Consider the following 20706-nt stretch of genomic DNA (forward strand, 5'->3'; position numbering starts at 1 on the left):
ATGGAAGGTGCGAATTTGAATTTCCATTTACAGCCGACCATTCAAATCAAGCTAAATGTTTGTATCGGATCATGGGGTCGCTTTAGTTATTAATTCTCAACTATTGTGCTTCGTTGTTAGAAACAAAACAGTCTCGTTCCATAAACCCTCTTGTCATGTGTTAATAAACTAAAACAAATAAAGATTTGCTTTCATGCACACTTAGCAAATGGACTGAGAACACTTGGAGTGGAATCAATGGAAACCATCAAGATGAACTACCCTTATGCGGAGCGGAGCATTTGTCTACCACGATGAGTCACTCCGGATACGCCGGATGATGACACCTTCGTCCCGAAATCCCACCCAAGTTCAAGCGCACCAAAAACCATCTCCACCAATTCCACCTTTGTGCTGTCGAAAGATCTCGACAGCGCTAAATCGATTCGAAGGAGGAAAGTACAATCTTTTAAGGACCAACGCACAAACATTATGCTCGTCAGGAAACGTGACCCAGACTGGCGCGCCACGCAAAGAATATACAATCAGCGGGACGAGACAATTGAGAATCCCCAAAATGGAGTGTCCGGTATCATCATGCAGCAAATATTAGAGCGAATGTTGAAACGGAAATGAAAATCGACTCCTCTTCTGCCACTCAATCAGCACGATCGCGATGATCTTAACCGTTGGTTTGGAACGCTTGGCTTAAAAAAAAAAGCATTCGAAGCGCACGACGACAATCCGTTCCCCCCATTAGACCGCATGCCGCGCATGCTTAATGGTGACGCGTGGCGGCCGCTTCAGAAAAAATGCTGATCGCATTACGCACCGTCTCCCGCGCATTCCCGCCGGGCAATGTTCTCTCCCGTTCGCTCGCGAAACCAAAACAAAACAAAACTTATCGGCGAGAATGATAAAGTACAGCGGCGTTCAGAACAGACCTCCGTAGACACAACTACCACCGTGAGCCATGTGGGAGATAAGCGGTGGTTGCGGCCGCGTCGCGCCGTACGTGAGCGGCTTAAGTAAACAATCTGATCGATGGGAAGAAGTAAAAGAAAGAAAAAAAAAAGATCACGATTGCGTAGGGTGTGTGTACCACCAGAACAACGTTACACACAGCGGTTTATATTGGCGGTGAACGTCGAGCGGCTCATGGGGACAGCGGTTTAGACAGTCTACTAGGAGATTGCCGGTCGGAATCATCGCCACGTTATAACCCGTTTAGCACCTTGCGGTGCGCGCGCTCGCGATCACAAGGACGGACGGTTGACACGACGGAGTTGTAGCAATACTCTCTTCAAGGCGGTTGCCCTGGGCCTTAGGTTGCAAAAAACAAAACTGTCCCGGCTTTACCGCGTGGCGTGGAGTAAGGTCACGCGCAGTTGTACGGTCTAGACTGCGCCTGGTGGGGGACACAGTCGTTTGTTACTCATCGAACAAGTGCCGCCTCGAGCCGCGCACTGTGTATGTGTGGAACATGTGTGTAGCCCCCCACACCCTACCACGAGTGGGTGACATTCCATTCAAGCTACGGGGCCGGCAGCAGTGTGTATCCGCTCAGTTTCCTGCTATACAGTTGACCCGGTTGGTTTGGGTCTGAATTCCGAGAACGAGTGATAAGGAAACCCGCCGGAACAGTGGGGGAAACGGTTCACCACTGGCACGCACACAACCGTAGGCAACCAGCCCGGAAAGGTGGTTTCGTGCTGGTTGCGTGGTGCACAGTCAGCTGATACGTGATGGCCCACCAGCAGCCGGTGGTGCCACCTGTTGTTGTTCTCCGCCGCGCCGCGTGTAAGCATTGTTGTGTGTTCCACGTGCTCAACCCGGGCAAGCAAGTGTGTGTACGCCGGGTCGACGTCGCTCTTCACGACGTTCCAGTTCATTCTTCGCGGGAATCGCCCGAGCTATTACCGTCTGAAATTCTTGGATAAACAAACCATAAAGCAAGGTGATGCTTGTGATAGTGACAAACGAATGTGTGATAACGTATTTGGTGTAATTCAATTAGGTGTGCCGAAGGTAAGTAGCCCTAAATCGTACAAATGAAAAACACTTTTAATCCATTTCCTGTTAAAACATTGTGGCATACGTACCTATTTGCTGCTGTTTCGGACTCTCAAAGCATGCTAGATGATTTCAAACTGGTCACTAATCCCGAATTTACACGAATAAGCAAGTCCAGTAATCGTTGCTACTCATTGAGTCACGCATAGCAACCCAAAATGAGTAATAAATGCCTGCGTGTATCGTCGAGCGAGTTGTGAATGCGTGAGACGGGCCCCACGGCTTGGCCCAAGAGATTGCTTCATCAGCGACAACAAAATCATCGGTCACATTAAGCTGTCGTCATAGTCCTAATAACAGCAGTATTGCTTCATACACGTGACAATTCTTTGTTCTCCGTATCTCGCAACATTGTATTAGCTGAAAACAAATGGACTCGATCGTAATGCACACGGTGGGTTTACGATTGCAACCAACCGACACTGTCACGATGGTCTCAGGCCACCAAAATTGCATATTCCTGTCCACGGTAGCCAACTGATAAGCATGGCACCGATCGGTGTCAAAGATTACACGCACAATGAATTCTTCTAATACGTAATGTTGGTTTCTTTTTTTTTTTTTGCTCTGTTCAACGATAACTCCCATTCCTCTTTTTTGTTTCAAGAATGCAATTGACCGACCGTGGCAGCGTGCAGCAACGTCGACGAAGACGGCGAAGGCGACAGTGGTGCGTTATCAGTCGTTCATGGATAGTAGAAGAACGCGGGTTCCCATGGACCGGCGCCACGAATCGCACACGAGAAGCCTCGAATGGGGGAGCCCAGGAACGAAAGCAAAAGGAACTTACAAGTGAACCGCAAAGAGTCCGCGGCGCAGTGCTGATAATGCCAAGCGTATCGACAAACTGTCCAAGGAACCATCATCACGACCAGGGGGAACTCGTAGGGAACCAGTCGCGCTTCAGCACCGGTCTGGGTCGGTGGTACGGTCTGTTGCGATCGCCAACGATTGATCGATCCGCATCCCGCATCATCGATCATCATACTTCCGATGAAGCAAGTGGTATATCGTCGCCGGTGAACAACACTTTTTTAGCAAGTATGCGACCATTGGGGATCGACAGAATGGTGACAAGGCGGCACCTTTCTCGTCCAACGATACTGATCATTCTGCTGGTTCTGTGTGGATTCATTCACGCGGATATTGTGGTATGTTTATCACGGGACTAAATGTCCAACTTTTCTGCCTTCGAAGGTGACTAACGGCCGCATCACTTCCATTCGCAGAACTATGACGATGACTATTTGGATGTCACTATCAGGGAGGAGATTCCATATCAACGATCGACGGTCGATAGCGACAGCTACGTTGTGGCGGTCGTTGAGTTTCATCCCGAGCAGATGACCATACCGATCGAAGAGCGCACCAGGATCCACCTGAACGAGTACAGCGAGATGATTCGATCTGCCACTGCCCGGGTAAGTAGATGGGCTACCCGCAGTCTGCACATTATGTTCACTGAACTGTTTACTTAAAATAAGCCGGCACTATATGAATGAAGCGATCGAGCGGTCGAAGCATAGTGCTAAGGCTCTTATCAGCTCGCTTCACAAGCCATTGCAGTAAGCCGTTTGGCTCGTCTCGGAACGAACGTGATGTGGTGACCTATTTCAACACAGACGCAAAAAGGGAGAACCTTAAGGCACCGATAACGACTCCCGCAATCGTTGTAGCACCTGTATCGCTCGCTACTTTCTGAAGCGAACCAACCCATCGGTCACTCGTCGACGTTACAAGGCTTCGCCAAGATTCTCTCTTTTGTTTTTGATATCATTGATAGCAATATATAATCGCAATACTTTGTAACTAGAATAACTTTGCTTCTCTTTGCAGCCGGCTGATATTATTGTGTTCCCGGAGCTAACGCTCAACTCACTCTCCGATCCAGTGTTTGTGCCGGAACCCAGCCAACACGTAATACCGTGTAACGATTACGGTACCATACTGGTGACACTGTCCTGTCTCGCACGCGAAGTTCAAAAGTACCTGGTGATCAACCTGTCGGAGCAGTTCTTCGTGCAGCATCGCGCCGAAACGGTGCGCTACAACACGGACGTGGTGTTCGATCGGAATGGTATGGTGATAGCACGCTACCGGAAGTTCAATCTATTCAAAGAGCCAGGAACAAGCATCACCGACGCACCGGAGCTGGTCACTTTCGATACTGATTTCGGAGTTCGGTTTGGTGTGTTTACCTGTTTCGACATACTGTTCGCTGCACCGACGCTGCAGCTCGTTAAACAAGGATTGCGTGACTTTGTGTTCCCTGCTTTCTGGACCTCGGAGCCACCGTTCCTAGCGTCGACGCAAATATTTGAAAGCTGGGCATATGCGGTCGATGCCAATCTGATCGTATCCGGTACGAACTATGCGCTGTCCGGTGCTACCGGAACCGGTGTTTTCAACGGGCGCAGCGGTGCGCTGTTAGCACACTTTACCGGAATACCGACTAGGCAGCTGCATATGGTGACGGTACCGAAGAAGCACACCAGATGGCAACCATCTCGCAGCGATTTTGTACCGGCGGTGTTAAACAATGAACGACCGGAACCGCATCGTATTCCCGGTGCCGAGCTGGAACGAGTCGTTATGGGGCGCGATTTCCTTGAGCAGTTTACTACGATGCAGCTGAACCCTGAGTGGGCAGAAGATACGATCGAGCAGATCGTGTGCCATGGATTTTTCTGTTGCGATTTTAGCATCAGCACCAAGATCATCGAGCCTTACACACTAACGCACTATTATCGCATGGCAGTTTTCGATGGTGATCGTACATTCCAGGGATTCGCCGATGCGCATGTCTCGATCTGCGCTGTGATCGCTTGTCGCAATGAATCGATTGCCAGCTGTGGTCGCCTGCTGATAGATGCTTCACCGTACATGGAATTCACCGATATTACGATCACGGGACGATTCATTGCTAACGGCACCCTTGCGATGCCCAACACGCTAGACATGGCGATGTACTCACTCGACGCTGAGCAGTATCAATTTTCCGGTGATGTAAAGTTAGTATCTCACGCTCACCAATAGTAGAAATACGATGTTTTCACTGAGGTTGTTTTTTCTTTTCAGTTACACAGACAACTACCAAACGGTCACGATGAAACTCAACAGTCCGGTAAACCATTTGCAAACGTTCGGCATCTACGCGTTCAATCATAAAAACTTTGAGTTCTACAATCCGATTGAACTACCTGCAGAAAATCCTCCCCCTGATGGTGGGGATGATGGTGGTGATGATGGAGCGGCTAGTCTTGTGAATCCTCCAAAACGGGTCATTCTTCTACTTGGAGCGCTCCTAGCCAGTGCTGTTCTTCATCCCGTGACTCTCCACTGATAGAGAATTCATTTCCAACCCCTTTTCCACCGCAGTATTCTTAGTCAACTCTGCCAAACAAGTGAGCGGAACGGGATGAAACGGCTACTTGTGCCATGGATCATTAGTTTTTAACATAACTCACGTTTTGCTGTGAATTAAGGAGTGGTACGCTAAACCAAAACATCTATTATATGATGACGTGCTGTAGGAATTTTGTGATAGCTTTGCGCGAACCGTTATAGAGATCCCATCGAAGGATCTTCACTGAGTAACAGGCACTTATCATATGAGTTAAAGTTGTTCCGTAAAATTCATGTTGGCCAAGAAAAAGCAACCGAAATGTCCTCGCTTTTTTCTCCTTGATGTGTGTGTTGAGTCCTGAGATACAGGAAGAGGATTTTCGTTTATTGCAACTCATGTTTGGTTAGCAAATCGTGAGCTCGCTGTGTAGAATTATAATGACAAGCGGCCTCGAGCGTGATTTGACGATCATCAGTTAAGTACTTACTAATCGGGTCGTACCTAGGCATTTTAGCAGAGCACATCAATCCTTCGAAAATCCAAATAATTATATTCAAGAAAAAGAGGTTGAGCAGTTTGGTTTGACAGAATAATATATTTCTTTATTAATATTTCTCAGGCGATAAATGTTCTTTAGATACCGAATACAAAGTATTTAAAAGTTAAATTCATTAGGTGAAATTAACACAATGTTTGTTGCTTTGTTTGGAGCATATAAAATGTTTATTGTTTTATTTATCGAAAAGAGTCCCAATATTACCTGAACATGCAAGAAATAAATTTCTATGGCTGCCTGCATCTTTGGTAGCGTTTCGTACATTTGTTTCCAGATATATCAACGCCAGATATAAATTGTTTATATCAATTGGCAAACTTTTCACTGTAACCCTTTAATTGGCACGTTAGAATAACCGAAATCAGCCATTCGATTACAGATAGGATGAAACCTAAGCGATTTTAATCTATGTTACACTCAATGTAATGCAATTGCATCAATCAAATTTCCAGCATCTAGAACAGAAGCTTCAACGCACATTCAAAGCAATCTTATACTTTTTATACGATGTTGAATTTAATTCAAAAATAAATTATGTTTGGTAAATTATCCATCAGATACTAGATTAAATCAAACAGATCTTCTGGTGATGGTAAATATGTATGACCAAAAAAAGATAAATATAAATAATTTTATAATAACACATCAAATTACATTAATGTAACAAGACTACTCCTTCTTAGTTGAAATTCATCATAGCATCATTAGTAACGCAAAGTTACTTTGTGCCATAAGGACATGATTAGAACCAACTAAGCAGAAGAGAACACCACAAACCGATGCGGTGGTATTACTTTCCTAGGTCTCACATAGGGTTCTAACGTCTGGATCTAAAACAAAGAGGAATAAAAATAGTAATCCGAAATTAAGAACAACATATTTTGATTCATAAGTGGAACCGTAAAAGTTTGAATACTTACAGGATTCCTCACATGATAACAAAATATACGCTCCGGGTGATGTACACTGACGTGGTGCTCTATCAAACCGTTTTTGTAGGTCCCATATTGGCAATAAACGCATTGGAACACATAGATCCCATGGGAAATCTCCATGTGGTTTATCAATTCCATTTTACCGTAAATATTACGGCACAAATGACACGTCATAATATTGGACTCGTGACTTTCAATGTGATCTTTGAACGATAGAAGACCGTAGAACGTTCCGGATGGACATGCTGTGATGAGAAATGAAAATAAACACTTTTATAATAAAATTCAGTGTTACGACATTTATACAAACGACTGACTGACTTACCATTGCAAACTAACAAGGGAACAGTATTTTTCATATTATTAATTATGAATCCCTGATCAGATGAATTGTAGTTCTTCACCCTTTTAGTGCACTGATATATACGGTTGCTCAGTTCGTATGAATCAGAGTGAAACAACGATTGATGCACCACCAATGCAGAATACTCGCGACTACGATAAAAGCATCGATTACATTGATAACCACAGCCACCATGCACTGACTGCAAATGCTCTACAAGCTCCTTGGGGCCGTTTGCGAAGAAAGCACAATAGCAACACTCGAGCCATTGCATTACCTCGGATTTATAGGTTACACTCAAACCATGGTAAATCACATGTTGCTCCATCGCTTTATCGTTTTGCGTCGTAAAATCACACGCATGGCCCATGCATTTGTAGAACGCAATTAGGGATTCTGTTTTAAGCATTGAGCGATAATAACAACCCATTTTCGGACTGCTATCTTGAATCCACGGCTTCGGTATACCATTTACTTCTCTTACATACCAATCGTGATTTACGTTCAAAAATCTATTACCATTGAGGTCAGTATTGATTTGCCTATCTGTTGAAGGAATTACAGTTTCATTCGACGTATCATAGATGATGCCCTTATAATTCTTCGCTCGTTCCGATATCACAACAGATATTGGTCGACTATAAGTGTGTTGTGTTTCGCGGCTTTGATTTGCAACGTGCGCATTGCTTTGCTGTTTTCTATTTTTGTTTTGGGTTCGACCTACTAGTACTTCTTCATTGACTTCTTCTGACATGATCAACTCCTCTATATGGTTTTCCTTGCGGTTGGGCTCGTTTGACATGATCGGTGTGATCAAAACTATTGGATCCAATGGATCGATCGATGGAAAAACATTCGTGTGGTCCTGGTCATCTATTGATTCCAAACAAACATTTACGTGATCATTGACTGAATCAGACATATCTAAGCCTGAGTGCAGCAAAGGAGGACTTTTACCAGGCTTCATTAAAATTGTGGCATCCTCATCATCTGAAGCTGTCAGCGATATAGTGTCTGAGCTACACGACGAATCATAGCCATCTTCGCGTGTCCTCATAGGCTGGTTCTTCTGAAGGATAATTTCTTTTTTTACGTCATTACAGACATTACTTGCATGAATATCCTTCGTATTCATTCCAATAACAAAGAGTGAATTAGCTTTGTTACTATTTCTTGACGGTTCACGTTTTTCCACCACGCAAAATCGAATATATTCGATATTATTTAAAGCATCGTTGCTATTCGACGCATGCTCCTTCTCAATATGATGTTCCATCGAAGACAATCGAACTTGAGCGTAATTGCACCTATCACATAGGTACGCCATAATATGATTATTTCTAAAATATATTTCTTTATGGGGTGTCTTCGCTGTCCCTTTGAGTTCATATTCCCCAGTATGTTCTGCTACATGTTTGATCCATTGCTTAACGGTAAGCTGTTGTTCTTTCTCACAAAAATGACAAAAGCGATGGATAGCTTCTGTGCCAGCAACTACTTTATGACTGGTATGATTAGGTATTGGATATTTCCTGATCATGTGCGATTGTTTTGGCGAAATTCGGCTTACGAAAACTTCTTGTTGGGGATGCTCACTCACATAGTGTTCAACCATGCCAACACCTCTATACGGACACAAACAGCATTTGACGATGAAATTACTCTGACAATGTATATCGGAATTGTCGTTCGGAATATCAGGATAAGCTGTTGTGTTCGGCTTTTGCTCCAGTCGTCTACATGGTAGGCTGCTAGCTTCGGCGACATGATCTTCAGTATCTGAATCGTACAAAACAAAACGTTTGTACTTTTTTTTCTGAATTATTCGATCCAGACCGCCTTTCTGCGGGCATGGTTCTCCGGTTTTTATGATCTTTGAACGAGGTTCAAAACTGGATTCTTGAATTTTCTTATTTGTTGATGGATCCTTGCCAGCGATCGATTTCTTTTTTATTTGTTCAGAGGTGTTATTCAGTGTAGAACTTTCCATAGATCTCTTTTTCTTTTCCTGCTGCTTTCCATTGTCTTTTGTATTATGGAATTTCTTATCTGTTGGTGGTACCTTACTTACAACAGATTTCTTTTTATTCGGTTCAGGAGTGTTCGTTGTCGATGTAAAATTCGCAGCATTGCTTTTCGGTTGGTTGTGCTTTGCAGATTCTGAACGTCTTTTTAGACAATTTTTTCCAACGTCTACTGAATCATGTATTTTACTTTCTGCTGATGCAGTCTTACTTGCAACAGATTTCTTTTTTTCAGGTTTAGAAGTTTTCATTGTCGATATATCATCCGCAATTGATTTTTTCTGTTGCTGCTGCACTGCAGATTGTGATTTTTTTCGTTTAACAGCTCGTTCGACGTGTGGGCGATTGTTTTCAATATCCTTATCCGTTTCTGCATCAGTCGCGTATGACACCTTATACACAGGAGGAGCGTCAATAGACTTACTGCGAGTACGTTTACTAACTGATAAATCGTCTACACTTATGCGAGTAAGCACTAGTCGCAAATTAGTCGACTGCCTTCTCATTGTAATATCTTTATTACTTGAGTTGTTACTTGAGTTGTTACTTGTAGTACTGTTACTCGTTCCTCCTATGAATTACAGTAAAATATATGCATTAGTTCATACCTCAGCTAATAATAATTCAAATGCTTCTTCCCTCCACTTTACCTTGCGGGGTACTAGCGAGACTTATTTCGAATTTCATTTTGTTTAGCTCATCGCGCGCTTGGAGAAGCGTTTCCCTCTTCAGACTATAATCATCAAAATAACATAAAGAATTGATTCGATTTTGATGATTTTTTTACATGCTGTCATATTCAAAATATAATGTTTTTAAATTATTTATTAGGAATTAAAATCGTTCGATTCACCTCATTCGAAACTTTCTATTGAAGTTGCATCAAAATCATTTCTTGGTGGCACATATTATTATAAGCTTTAAAAAAATATTTGGAGGAAAGACATTTTTGTTGCATATAGTCCTTATGCGTTTCATCTGATTCTTAGTCATTATTATCATTATAATTAGCCATTATTATGAGTTGCAATTTAAATAGCATCTACAGCTATGTAAATAATATCAATACGTTATTGCGTAATAACAGACCATATTCCATCGATCGTATCATAATTATTTTAATTTTAATGGCATATAAAAAGATATTGTTAAACATAAATGGATAAATAATACATTACAGTTTATACTATATTACCGTTTACTTTTAACAAATAACGAGTTCAGCATTTTGAGCTTGCGGCGGGAATTGATGCACAATTTCGTTTCCTGTGATGTGACCAATTTTAACATCTCCTCGACCATTTTACGCATGTCTTGGATTGTTGCTTCTGGTTCCATTTTCAAGAATGTTGAGTTCTTCGCGTTCGCGTTCGTTTGGTTAATCGCACATTCGCTGTCTAAGAACCTGTTAATAGTTGAGAAACGACCCTAAAATGTTATGAATTTATTTACCAAAACAGACAGTTTCTCAACAGTTTCATACCCTAATTATTGAGCGGTGTTTTGGTAACAATAATAGAAAAAATCTGATCTATAAATCTGGGTAGATGTTATTTTAAACTTACTCTTATAAACTTATTAATTTTTTTTCGTAGGCCCTCACATAGGGAAAAATGTAAAGTAGGATATTAAAGAACGGGGGAGGGGATGGTGGATTTCTTCGGTAAAGTTTTGTTAATAAGTTTTAGATAAAAATCCACCATTAGCCCAATGATTACCTATTATTTGGGCTTCTTTCACAGAACCATAACTTTATAACGAAATTTGAGGTATTAGGAAGAGGGGCAGGGGATTGGGCCGGGGGAGGACCTTGTCTTTAAAACTGTTTAACACACGCTATCCCCTTTCCTAATAACGTAAGTTTTGTTTTAAAATTTGACCATGTGAAAAGGAGAACAAAAATCTTTACCAAGACAAAGGCAGTTCTACCGTTTTACACAAATATCAAAGCACGATTGATCACCTCCTCTTATTAAATGCCTTGAATGCGTTGGAAAAAAAACTCTTAAAATGCAAACGTAACTAAGCAAATTGTACCGACAAAATTGTAACTAGTGTACGTTCGCGTTATTTTCTGCGACGTTTGCCACTATACAGGCAAAACCTTGCATACACCTGGACCCGGAGGTATCACACAGATACCACCTTTATCACAGGTACACCAATGAGCAGATTATTCAACATTAACAAAAGGTCCTTTGCAATCCAATGATAAATGTTGCTGCGCACGAGGCGAGGCCAAATTATTTCTGCCAACCAAGGGACGAAAAACGATACGCAGCCGCAAAAGAGGCAAGTGCAAGCAAGGCACAAAACCGAAGCGTGTGCAGAGCACTCAAATATCCGGGTTACAGTAACAAATTTCCACAATGTAGAACAAACGACCGGCCGGCGGATACGCCCAATTGCATCATTCTTCACGCCGTCAGCACAAACCTTTTGTTTTGTTGATACATTACGAGCGAGCAAAAACCATATAGTTGGAATATTTAACTTGTTTATGTGCAGTTATTTCACTATTGCTACCATCATTATCAAGAATAACGATTTGCATAAAATGCACGATCAATCGTTGTCAGCTAGAGATACCGGTAAAGTGGATCAACGAATGACCAAAAAGATGCCCAATCGTAGGAAGCACACGTTTATACGTTTAACTAATCTAACACTAGCGAGAACGTATGCACTAAAGGACGCTTGCAACATACTTATTTTACCAAAAACTACGATGCTTTGCCGATTACTAATCGAGTTTGCACTTGACACTCCTGAAAAAAAAAACGCAGAAAAAACTAATGATTCTGGATCGAGCAAATCTAGCTACCAACAGCGTGTGGATGTGTACACAGTACGGCAGCGATTTACGGCCACCAATCTTAGCCGGCTGAGAAAGACGCCGCTTCCTGCGATCCAGAACGCTAGCGAACGATGGATATACACAAATGTGCTGAACAAAAGGGTATTGTATTGTGCACAGTCAACCCCCCCCCCCCTTCTTTCCTCGTATTGTCTTATTTGCTAGTCTCAACTGCAATAGTTTTCACTGCAGTTTTGCCAACTTGGTTTAATTTAAAAGCATTCCCAGAAGCAACTAATAGCGTTGCGCTGAGGTAGGCACTTCTACGAACAATGAAAACAACTTACCGTATCTCACTTATTACTTCAACAGAATCACTCCAACCGTTCAGCCACTTTTGAAAAACACGTCTTCACTCATCTACGACGTAGGACGAAAACCACGCGGCGGGTGGCGGTCCACAAGATCACCCTCGATGCACGAACGCCTATATCCAGTTGATACAGCCCGTTTCTATGGTAACCGCCAGTACGTTGGCTTTACGACTTAGAACACCACGAACACCACTAACGGCAAACACCACCACCAGCGTCGCTGTGTGAGCGAATCGAGGACGAACACGTCCGTGCACGATCGTCTCGAGTTATGCTTTGTTATCGCACCCAACTTTTTTGATTCTTTTTGTTTTCATTGTTCTGTTTGTGCAGCTAAATTCCAGCCGAGCGCAACGAGAAGAACAACTGTAGAATGTTTGCGGCGCGGTTCAAGCTGATATGATTTGGAAAAGAATGTCACACGATTTTGGCTAGAACCAGAGTTTTCGAATGAAACGACTGTGCTAATGGTTTTCTTTACTAGCTGCTTTAAGTGGTCTTCGTTCAATCGATAATATTTGTTCTGCTTATGCGTCCACCATCTCCTTTTGTTCATTTACTCTCCTGCGCCTCCTACCTGCTCGCGGTGACAATTGTTGATTGATTAGCTCGAAATTAGATAGAAGATCGGCGAGATAATTTAATCGAAAGAGCAACTGGACAAAAGATAAATTTGATCAAGCAAACACTGCTCGGTTCTTTTGTCGAATGAAATGCGCAACTCTTTTCTCAGAATCTTCAGCTAGCTAAACTAGCCAACTAATTGCGTAATTGCAATCACGATCTAGAAATGCCCTCAATTTCTGTGCCCAATAACTTTGTTTGCTACCGTTGGATAAACATTTTACTTTTGTTTACTTTAAACAAAGCAAGCAAAGCTGTTATTGTTACGCATTGAATGGTACAGTCCCACACACCAGGCCTCGCTCGACCCAGGAAGCCGATTCGCGAAGATCGGGTTGGAGACCGGAAACTCGCGGTTGTGTCGGGTGTCGGTAGCTCTCTCCAAATTCTGGCTAGTATAAACTGCTGACAAATGCGTTAATTTTCGTTACTAAGGCACTCGAAACGGCGCAATGTGAACCAAGTCATTCGATAGAAAATCATTTATTTAAGTAGCCGTTTGTGTCGCCTCATGTTGCTAAGACCAACAAACCCGATTTCGCTTTCAGCGCACGAACCATGAGAAAGCCAGCACTCGATCACATTTGTGGATGGCGACAGAGAAACAACAAAACAAGTGTCACCAGCATGGGCGACCCTTTTTTCTCGATGCGATGCTCATGCGGATGCTTGAGAGTGATTTAAGATTGAACCACGGCCACGGTGTTTCATTTTATGCTTTCAATCCAAACGTAAGAATGACCACACTGTAGCTTTATGCATCCCGTGAAAGCAGCGATATGGCATTTTAAAGAGTAAACATCATGCGGCCGGCCTCCAGGCTAGAATATAGGCAACAGAATTGTCCCATCGATCCGTTGGTGCACACTTGAAAAAAGCAGGAGATCGTGGTAAAACAGCTCACCATACCCTTGTCTACAGAGTTAAGCGGTAGAAGCGAAGGGAATGGAAAGAAAGATAGAAACCGATAACCGATTGTAAAGGGTCGCTTAAGCAACAGACAGAACCAACATCAAGGTTATCCAAATTCAGTAATTTGTGAGAGATGCTGATAGTTTTTTACTTTAAAATTTGCAACATATTTTCTTCGAGACATAGCTAAGCGTGTTGCTTCTTTTTGGTATCCCACGCATGCGCTTCTCATAAACAAGCTGCCCGCTTCGTTATCGCTCTTCGCTTTATATAGCCTATCACCAGCACAGCAAAATATCGCCAGCACAGCATTATATCCAAAATTGTTAGGCGGTCGTTATTCAGGACAAAAAGTAGAAAAAGATTTTGTTTATGAGGCTGTGAAATTTCACTTGGCACCTCCTTGAAACTGATTCATACGATCGATTGGTGACGATAGGTATACATTTGAATAAGTTGAACATTTGATAGCCACTGTTCGGATCACACTACAATATAATAGGTAACGTTCATCGGTATATGTTTGCGAAAAATATCTGTTCTGTACCAAATTTATTTTTAAAAATTGTGAAGTTGGTATTTTTGATAAGACGTCAAACTCGCCGAAGAAGGCGCGTTTTTTTTTATCATAACGACGATTTTTTTAAAATCAATAATAAAGGATTTGCTTTTTAATCTAAGCAATTATTTATTAAAAAACTTTTTTGTATCGATTGGCACTGCTTGTTACATAACTTCCTTCCTATGTTAATCAAATTTTTTATTCAGTAACATATCAACATTCTTAATTAATTTGAGACTTAACATATACAACTGACTTACTAAGGGAGTTTTGAGACCAAAAACACTCTTTATGACAACCTTAGTATCAATTTCGTTTGAAACTAATTATTAACTACAGAGAGCTTATCTCCAGATAATCTCCGAAAACGAATTGTTAGCGGTTTTCGTACTTGACTGTCTGGTTTTGGGTCTGAGTGCTTCAAAAGGAAATGTTTCAAATAATGAATTGGAAATTTTTTCGTAAACCCAGTATGATTTTCTATGTAGCCTTTACAAGTATGACAGTACCCACTCCATCTTACAACGTGTTTTGTTTGAACATGTTTCTCTAATGAAATGGTATTTGAACCCACAAATTTGCAATTAGTTGAGTAGTGACACAAGTATTGCAACTGCTCTTCATTCCGTACGATTTCGAAAGGGTCCGAGTTTGAACCCGTTAGTTCCACCATTACACCATCAACGTTCCCATCAACGGTGGTAGCGGAAGGGCGATTTTCTTGGATTTCCGCCGGTTTAAATGACCCGCCATTATTTGACCGTGCGACAGAGTATGATATTTGTTTAGCAGGGCTATCGGTAATGCTTTCATTCCTGGTTTCATTAGATTCATTGTAAAAATTGTTTTCTTCGTTCATATCATGTGGAGCTTCTTGTAACTCTACTTTCACGCAACTCATGTTAATGATATTTTGTATATTTTTTCGAGAACCATTCCCATTTCCGATCATAAATGATTCATTTTGTGAAGGCACAGCATTGATGTCTTGATTTTGATCAACATTTTTATCACACCGGAGTGGATTATCACGATCGGACGTTCGACATTCTTCTGCAAATTCTTCTTCTTTTATACCATCCATAGAATGCTGGTACTCCGGATCATCCATTGCTATAGTGCTTAAACTATCATCGGAATCATAATCCATTGGATCGTCTCTACCTCCGGTCAATTCATTTGCGTGTCTCTCTCTAGTTTCTTCGGCGGCTTCGACGACATTTTCATTTAAAATAGTTTGCAGTGCTGGTACACGTTGCTCAGTGGTGCAATCCGGATTGATATCATTCGATAAGTTTGTACTTCTACTATTTTGTGAAACTGTTCCGGTAGGTTTGGATCCTTTTTTGCCACATTGATGAGTATATTCTGCATCTGCATTCAAATCAATTTCTTCTTTCACTATAGAATCAACCAATGGCTCATAACCATGTAATCTTTCTAATTCTTGCAAAATTTCATGATCCATCCCATCAGAGATGGCCGTTTCTTCGTCTCTGTCGATAGGATTGTTAACCACTTGGCAACCAAATATGGACTCCGATTTTAGTTCTAGATTGGTTTTCTTGTCAACTGAACTACTCTCGACTTTAACGCGACACACAGCGAAACGTATATATTCTGATGGTTTTGCAGAACCGTCCTCCTGGGAGAAATGTTGTTTTTTTAAGTGATTTTCCATGGCTGACAGACGGGTTTGAACAAAGTTACAGCGGTCACAAATATAGGCCAAAATATTATTATTTTGAAACTTAATTTCGACGAATGGATTCTTTAGTGTTTTCACCTCCTGATCAAATTCATATTCTCCTGTGTGTTTTGCTATATGTTCAATCCATTCCTTGTAGGTAAGAACACGATTTTTCTCACAGAAACAGCAAAATCGTGCTAATGGAGCTAGCTCATTTTTCGAAATATTTTTTTCGCTATCGCGCAGCGGAATAGGGCATTTTCTGATTATGTCCGACTGACGTGGGGAAATCCGACTAACAAAAACTTCGTTTTGTTTGTGCTTAGTCAAGTAATGTTCGATTATCTTTTCGCCACGATAGGAGCATAAAGAACAACTGGACATGAAATTACTCTGACAATGGATATCTGGATTGTCATTGGGAATATTGACATGCTCATCGATTACAGAATTTTCTTGTGGGCTTACCAATGTTTTCGCTACGGATTTTTTTCTGGTCATTGAGCACCCTACTGTTTTATTCTTCGATTTTGGGGAAGTAGTTTTAGTAACGCCTCGATTAGAATTCGATTTTGGTTTGTTCATAGCTTGCTTTTTTGTTGGAGGTTCATAATTTGTGCAGTCTTGGCTCACATTATCTTCACTGTCCGACAGATAGAAACTATTTTGGACTGCCTTTTCAGGCGATACCGTGACACTATTGGCAGCAGCACAGTGCGATTTTCTACGGCATTTTATTTTCTTGTTTTTGGCTTGCTCACGTTTTTTGTTTGTTTGCGAAGGATTCTCTAATGCTTCGCGACAATCCACGGTTTTTCTACGCGTGGTTATGTGTTTATTCGTTGAAGGTGAATTTTGGTTTTGTTTGGTAGTATTGGAAGATTCGTTATATGAACATTCACGATTTTCCACCGATTTTGTTCTACTGCGCAATGCAATGCCGTTAATATCCTCTAGTCTTGTTAGAACGACTCGCGTTTCATTCTGCATTCCATATTTAGTTAATAGATCCTTCACCCATTTTTCATTATTCGATCGATCTTTGATGCACTCCATGCGGTTCGATATGTTTCGCAGCTTTTCGTTTTCTTCTCTTCTTTTCATTGACTCTGTAAATTCTATTTCGCCTATAATCAAGCTGTGAACTTCTCTGTTTACTTTGTTTTGTTTATTTTTGGTTGGACTGACTTTACTTATTTCGTTCTTCGACGATTCCACATGATTATCTGAGGATGAAGGCAGAGTATTTTCAGTGACGTTAGTCGACTTTTTTACATCGTCACGACTTGCTGCAGATGGGGATAAATGTTGCACAGGTTTGGATAGAGATTGGGATGCATTGTTTGTCAATGTTGTTCCATGATTCACATGATCCGGGATTGGAATGGACGGAGTTGTGTTAGATTTTACTCCCAGTAATAGATCTGATGAAATTTGGTTTTGACGCGCTTCAATGTTTGTAGTATTTGTTTGAGTAGATGATCCAAGCTCATTGTAATTCTTCAGCAGATGTTGAGAGCTTTGACCTATATTGTTTTGACAGGGTGAAGGGGATTTTTGATGCAATTCAGAAGTGATTTGGCGATTGGTTTGGCCCATTTTATTTGCTTGCCGCATTCTGTGTTCAGCATAAGTGGCAGCCGGGGCTGGAAACACTTCAGCTCGTCTGAAATATAGCTTGTCGTCACCTCTTTTTTCAGGAATTGCCGGGGGTTTAAAAGCAGAAAACGAATGAGTTAATGCGACTTCTGGATTTTTTTTCTTACGAGGATATTTAGACGACAACCTTTCTTCATTAATTAATGAGCTTTCTATTGGTTGCGGATGATATGAGGATGCCATTTGGAATATTTCTTGCGTTACAGTATCTTGTACAGTTTGTGGCTTTGAGTAAGTTGTAAGGTTACTCTGATGAATAGTGACATGAGCAGTTGATACTTGAGAATGATTATCACGCATCCCAGAATTACACCCCGATGGTTCCGCTAACTGCGGCGACATGATGTTTTGTCGCACGACAACGCTGTGCACTAGAAATATAATAAAATAATATTTATAAATCACTCTAACAACATTATATGCAGACAAAATTTACACAGCCGCGGCTTTCACAATTTTAACTTCTGTATTTCCCTTTTAACATTTGTAACGGAATTTTAACTTCTGTATTTTCCATACCTTGTTTTTCTGCCACTTGTATCTCCGCTTTGATGGAAACCTCCGCTTCTAGCTTAGTGAGCACTTTAATAGCCTTAATAATATTGTCCGATTTAATACTAGAACAATTTTTCAACAATTGAGTATTTGCTTTACAGTAATTATTCAAATAGTTGGCGTTAAAAATAATTACCGTGGGTTATTTGAAAAGAGGTCCATCAGTTTTTGAAAATTGTCGAGCGAATTACTGCAAAGTGTAGAACTTTGCTTGCCTATCAACTCTATCTTTTCCTCTGCGATTTGGCGAATGGCTGCATTCCTCTCCTCTCGTGCCATTTCTGGAAAATTCGAAAGGATAGTTGGTTTTGCATTAAACAATGACAAAATATACATCTTTTAATATATCTTACAATAATTTTTTTTTAAACGAATAACATTGTACATAATGCTATTATTTTTATCGCTGTGAAGCAACCCTAATATCATTTTTTACGTATATTTTATTTATTCTCATAAGTTAAGGTACGTTTGTCATTCACGCAATCGTTCTCGGAATTGAACAAAATCATAATATTCCTAAAGGAATCTATCTAAAGGCTGATCCAAACGCTACGATTTCAGTGTTATTTGTCTGCGCAGTATTAATCTGCAGAGACGCATCATGACGGGACAGCAGAGTTGCAGTCGATTGAAAATGATTTAATTCGACAATCGGCGCAACAGTCAGATTACAGCAAAGGAATATTTAAATCTGTCCTGTTTCCATACAAATGTGCGTATGTTGATGGTGGTTAGATATGTGTGTATGTGTGTATGTGTGTGCCATGAAATTGTACTATGTGGAAGCTCCACCAATCACTTCGATCTAATTACGACTTTTATCTAGGCAGATACAAAAACCAATGAAATCGTAGCGGGTACAGCAGCCACAAGCTTTAAGAAACAAAAAAACTCGGAGTTGCTCTAAATACATTTCATAGGCCATGAAGTGTGAAACCTTGCCTAAAAACGAGTGTAACGCAAATCGTATATACTTATGTCAAAAAGTTTGTTCGTACGCGGAGTGTTTGTGTTAGTTATTTGTTACTTTTACGGTTTTATCATTGTAAGTTTGTTCAACAGTTTTCCTCCCCCAAAGGAATCCTAATTTTAATCGAATCTCGAAAAGAAAAACGGACTTTGTCGTAAAAATGTTTATATTTTCATCCAGCAACAAGAATCGTAAACAATTTTGATACAACACTTTACTTTTTCTCAAGGTTTTGGAGGCGGCTGGACGCGACCGATAGTTGAATTGATTGCACGCAATACGCAACGAAACTGTAATAAAACGTAAAAGTAAATCACTGAAGCACCAGCTGGTTAAAGGTTTCGTAAAAATTAAAGATCACTTTCAGATATGAGCACATGTATCAGGAATCTGTCGATTTCAGCCTTGGCGCCCTCGCAACACTAATGATTTCTCAGTATTTTCATACCCTAAATATGGATCGTTGTTCACACTTCAGTATTGTACACCTAAATTAGTTTCAATCAAATTCATCATCTACTGTACACGATTTTAAACAAAACTCTTCCATCTTAAATGCACTGGTTAAATGCTGTTCGAGGAAACGAACACACCATGAATATGTTAGAAAGGAATGTACAACTAATGCCAGCCAAATTTTCAGAGAATGTGGTAGCGACAATGTTATTAGTTAATACCGAATAATAATACATATCTAAATGAACGGATGAGTTAGATCGTCGCGAGTATTTTGCCACGAACAAGCCGTATGTAAGGTTAGAGTTCCAGACGGAGTCTCTGGTAGCCAACACGAAACAAACCACACGAAACAACAACACAAACACTCGAAACTACTTCAACACAAAATAAGAACAAAAACCGCGAATTCGGAGATCGTCCTGCTTGACATCATCCTAGTTATTTGCCTCACAGAACACTCGATGCAGTCTCAAAAGAATCTTCTACACTATTCAACTTTCTAAAACTCGCTCCAGACAACTTGGAACCGATCTCAAATCTCTGGCCCTGGTATAGACTTAATGAACTCCGAATGCATCCGATTGCAGACAGTTCTAACAGATCTGAAAACTTACCGGAAACGATGTAAAGACACGATGCTGTAGAAAACGCAACTTGAGTTTTCGCCGTACTATCACTTCAAAGGACAAAATAAAAATGCGATCCCGAGCAGAGGTTGCTGGGCGTATTTTGTTTCAGCCGAGTGAAACTAGCCGTCGCTTTCCCACGCTATTCGGCATCTCTTTTCTCCAAGCGCAGTGTTTACGTTCATGCTCCCAGGAGTCGAAGTTTGCAGCGCACTCCAA

At 41.2% G+C, this 20706-nt stretch overlaps 3 protein-coding genes across 10 annotated transcripts; 1 reads left to right on the forward strand and 2 right to left on the reverse strand.

Moving 5' to 3' along the window:
- The first annotated feature begins 1121 nt into the window (after nucleotides 1-1121).
- LOC125957278 (vanin-like protein 2) lies at nucleotides 1122-6881 on the forward strand. Of its 4 annotated transcripts, XM_049689875.1 has the most exons (6): nucleotides 1122-2007; nucleotides 2413-2589; nucleotides 2660-3203; nucleotides 3282-3473; nucleotides 3889-5063; nucleotides 5131-6881. In XM_049689875.1, exons 2-6 carry the CDS (start codon nucleotides 2573-2575, stop codon nucleotides 5393-5395), a joined length of 2193 nt encoding a protein of 730 aa, XP_049545832.1. In that variant the 5' UTR covers nucleotides 1122-2007; nucleotides 2413-2572; the 3' UTR covers nucleotides 5396-6881. The 4 variants fall into 4 exon arrangements, with proteins under 4 accessions (XP_049545832.1, XP_049545834.1, XP_049545830.1 ...); XM_049689877.1 differs by lacking the exon at nucleotides 2413-2589; XM_049689873.1 differs by lacking the exon at nucleotides 1122-2007 and having other exon boundaries at nucleotides 2030-2589.
- On the reverse strand, nucleotides 6643-12491 carry LOC125957276 (uncharacterized). Of its 5 annotated transcripts, none has more exons than XM_049689871.1 (6): nucleotides 12401-12491; nucleotides 10459-10661; nucleotides 9907-9989; nucleotides 7215-9827; nucleotides 6875-7134; nucleotides 6643-6784 (listed from the first exon to the last, which is right to left on the reverse strand). In XM_049689871.1, the coding sequence occupies exons 3-6, from the start codon at nucleotides 9941-9943 to the stop codon at nucleotides 6707-6709; spliced, it is 2988 nt and encodes a 995-aa protein (XP_049545828.1). In that variant the 5' UTR covers nucleotides 9944-9989; nucleotides 10459-10661; nucleotides 12401-12491; the 3' UTR covers nucleotides 6643-6706. The 5 variants fall into 5 exon arrangements, with proteins under 5 accessions (XP_049545828.1, XP_049545825.1, XP_049545827.1 ...); XM_049689868.1 differs by having other exon boundaries at nucleotides 10452-10661; XM_049689870.1 differs by lacking the exon at nucleotides 10459-10661.
- Nucleotides 12492-14498: 2007 nt separating this feature from the next.
- On the reverse strand, nucleotides 14499-20561 carry LOC125958303 (uncharacterized). Its single transcript, XM_049691570.1, has 4 exons — nucleotides 20476-20561; nucleotides 18566-18710; nucleotides 18394-18491; nucleotides 14499-18245 (listed from the first exon to the last, which is right to left on the reverse strand). The coding sequence occupies exons 2-4, from the start codon at nucleotides 18706-18708 to the stop codon at nucleotides 14848-14850; spliced, it is 3639 nt and encodes a 1212-aa protein (XP_049547527.1). The 5' UTR covers nucleotides 18709-18710; nucleotides 20476-20561; the 3' UTR covers nucleotides 14499-14847.
- Between the last annotated feature and the right edge of the window lie 145 nt (nucleotides 20562-20706).

Source organism: Anopheles darlingi, chromosome 3, assembly GCF_943734745.1.
Source record: "Anopheles darlingi chromosome 3, idAnoDarlMG_H_01, whole genome shotgun sequence".
NCBI classification, from domain to species: Eukaryota; Metazoa; Arthropoda; class Insecta; order Diptera; family Culicidae; genus Anopheles; species Anopheles darlingi.

Excerpts from the sequence above, each read along its gene's own strand:
- LOC125957278 (XM_049689875.1), top strand. Across the intron at positions 3,474-3,888 it reads TTCGATCTGCCACTGCCCGG|CCGGCTGATATTATTGTGTT; the intron begins GTAAGTAGATGG and ends TTCTCTTTGCAG. Across the intron at positions 5,064-5,130 it reads CAATTTTCCGGTGATGTAAA|TTACACAGACAACTACCAAA; the intron begins GTTAGTATCTCA and ends TTTTCTTTTCAG.
- LOC125957276 (XM_049689868.1), bottom strand. The coding sequence starts at position 10,594 with ATGGAACCAGAAGCAACAATCCAAGACATGCGTAAAATGGTCGAGGAG. Across the intron at positions 9,990-10,451 it reads TTATTTGTTAAAAGTAAACG|TCTGAAGAGGGAAACGCTTC; the intron begins GTAATATAGTAT and ends TGATGATTATAG. Across the intron at positions 7,135-7,214 it reads TCCCTTGTTAGTTTGCAATG|CATGTCCATCCGGAACGTTC; the intron begins GTAAGTCAGTCA and ends TTCTCATCACAG.
- LOC125958303 (XM_049691570.1), bottom strand. The coding sequence starts at position 18,708 with ATGGCACGAGAGGAGAGGAATGCAGCCATTCGCCAAATCGCAGAGGAA. Across the intron at positions 18,492-18,565 it reads CTCTTTTCAAATAACCCACG|TATTAAATCGGACAATATTA; the intron begins GTAATTATTTTT and ends AAATTGTTCTAG. Across the intron at positions 18,246-18,393 it reads ACAAGTGGCAGAAAAACAAG|TGCACAGCGTTGTCGTGCGA; the intron begins GTATGGAAAATA and ends TTATATTTCTAG.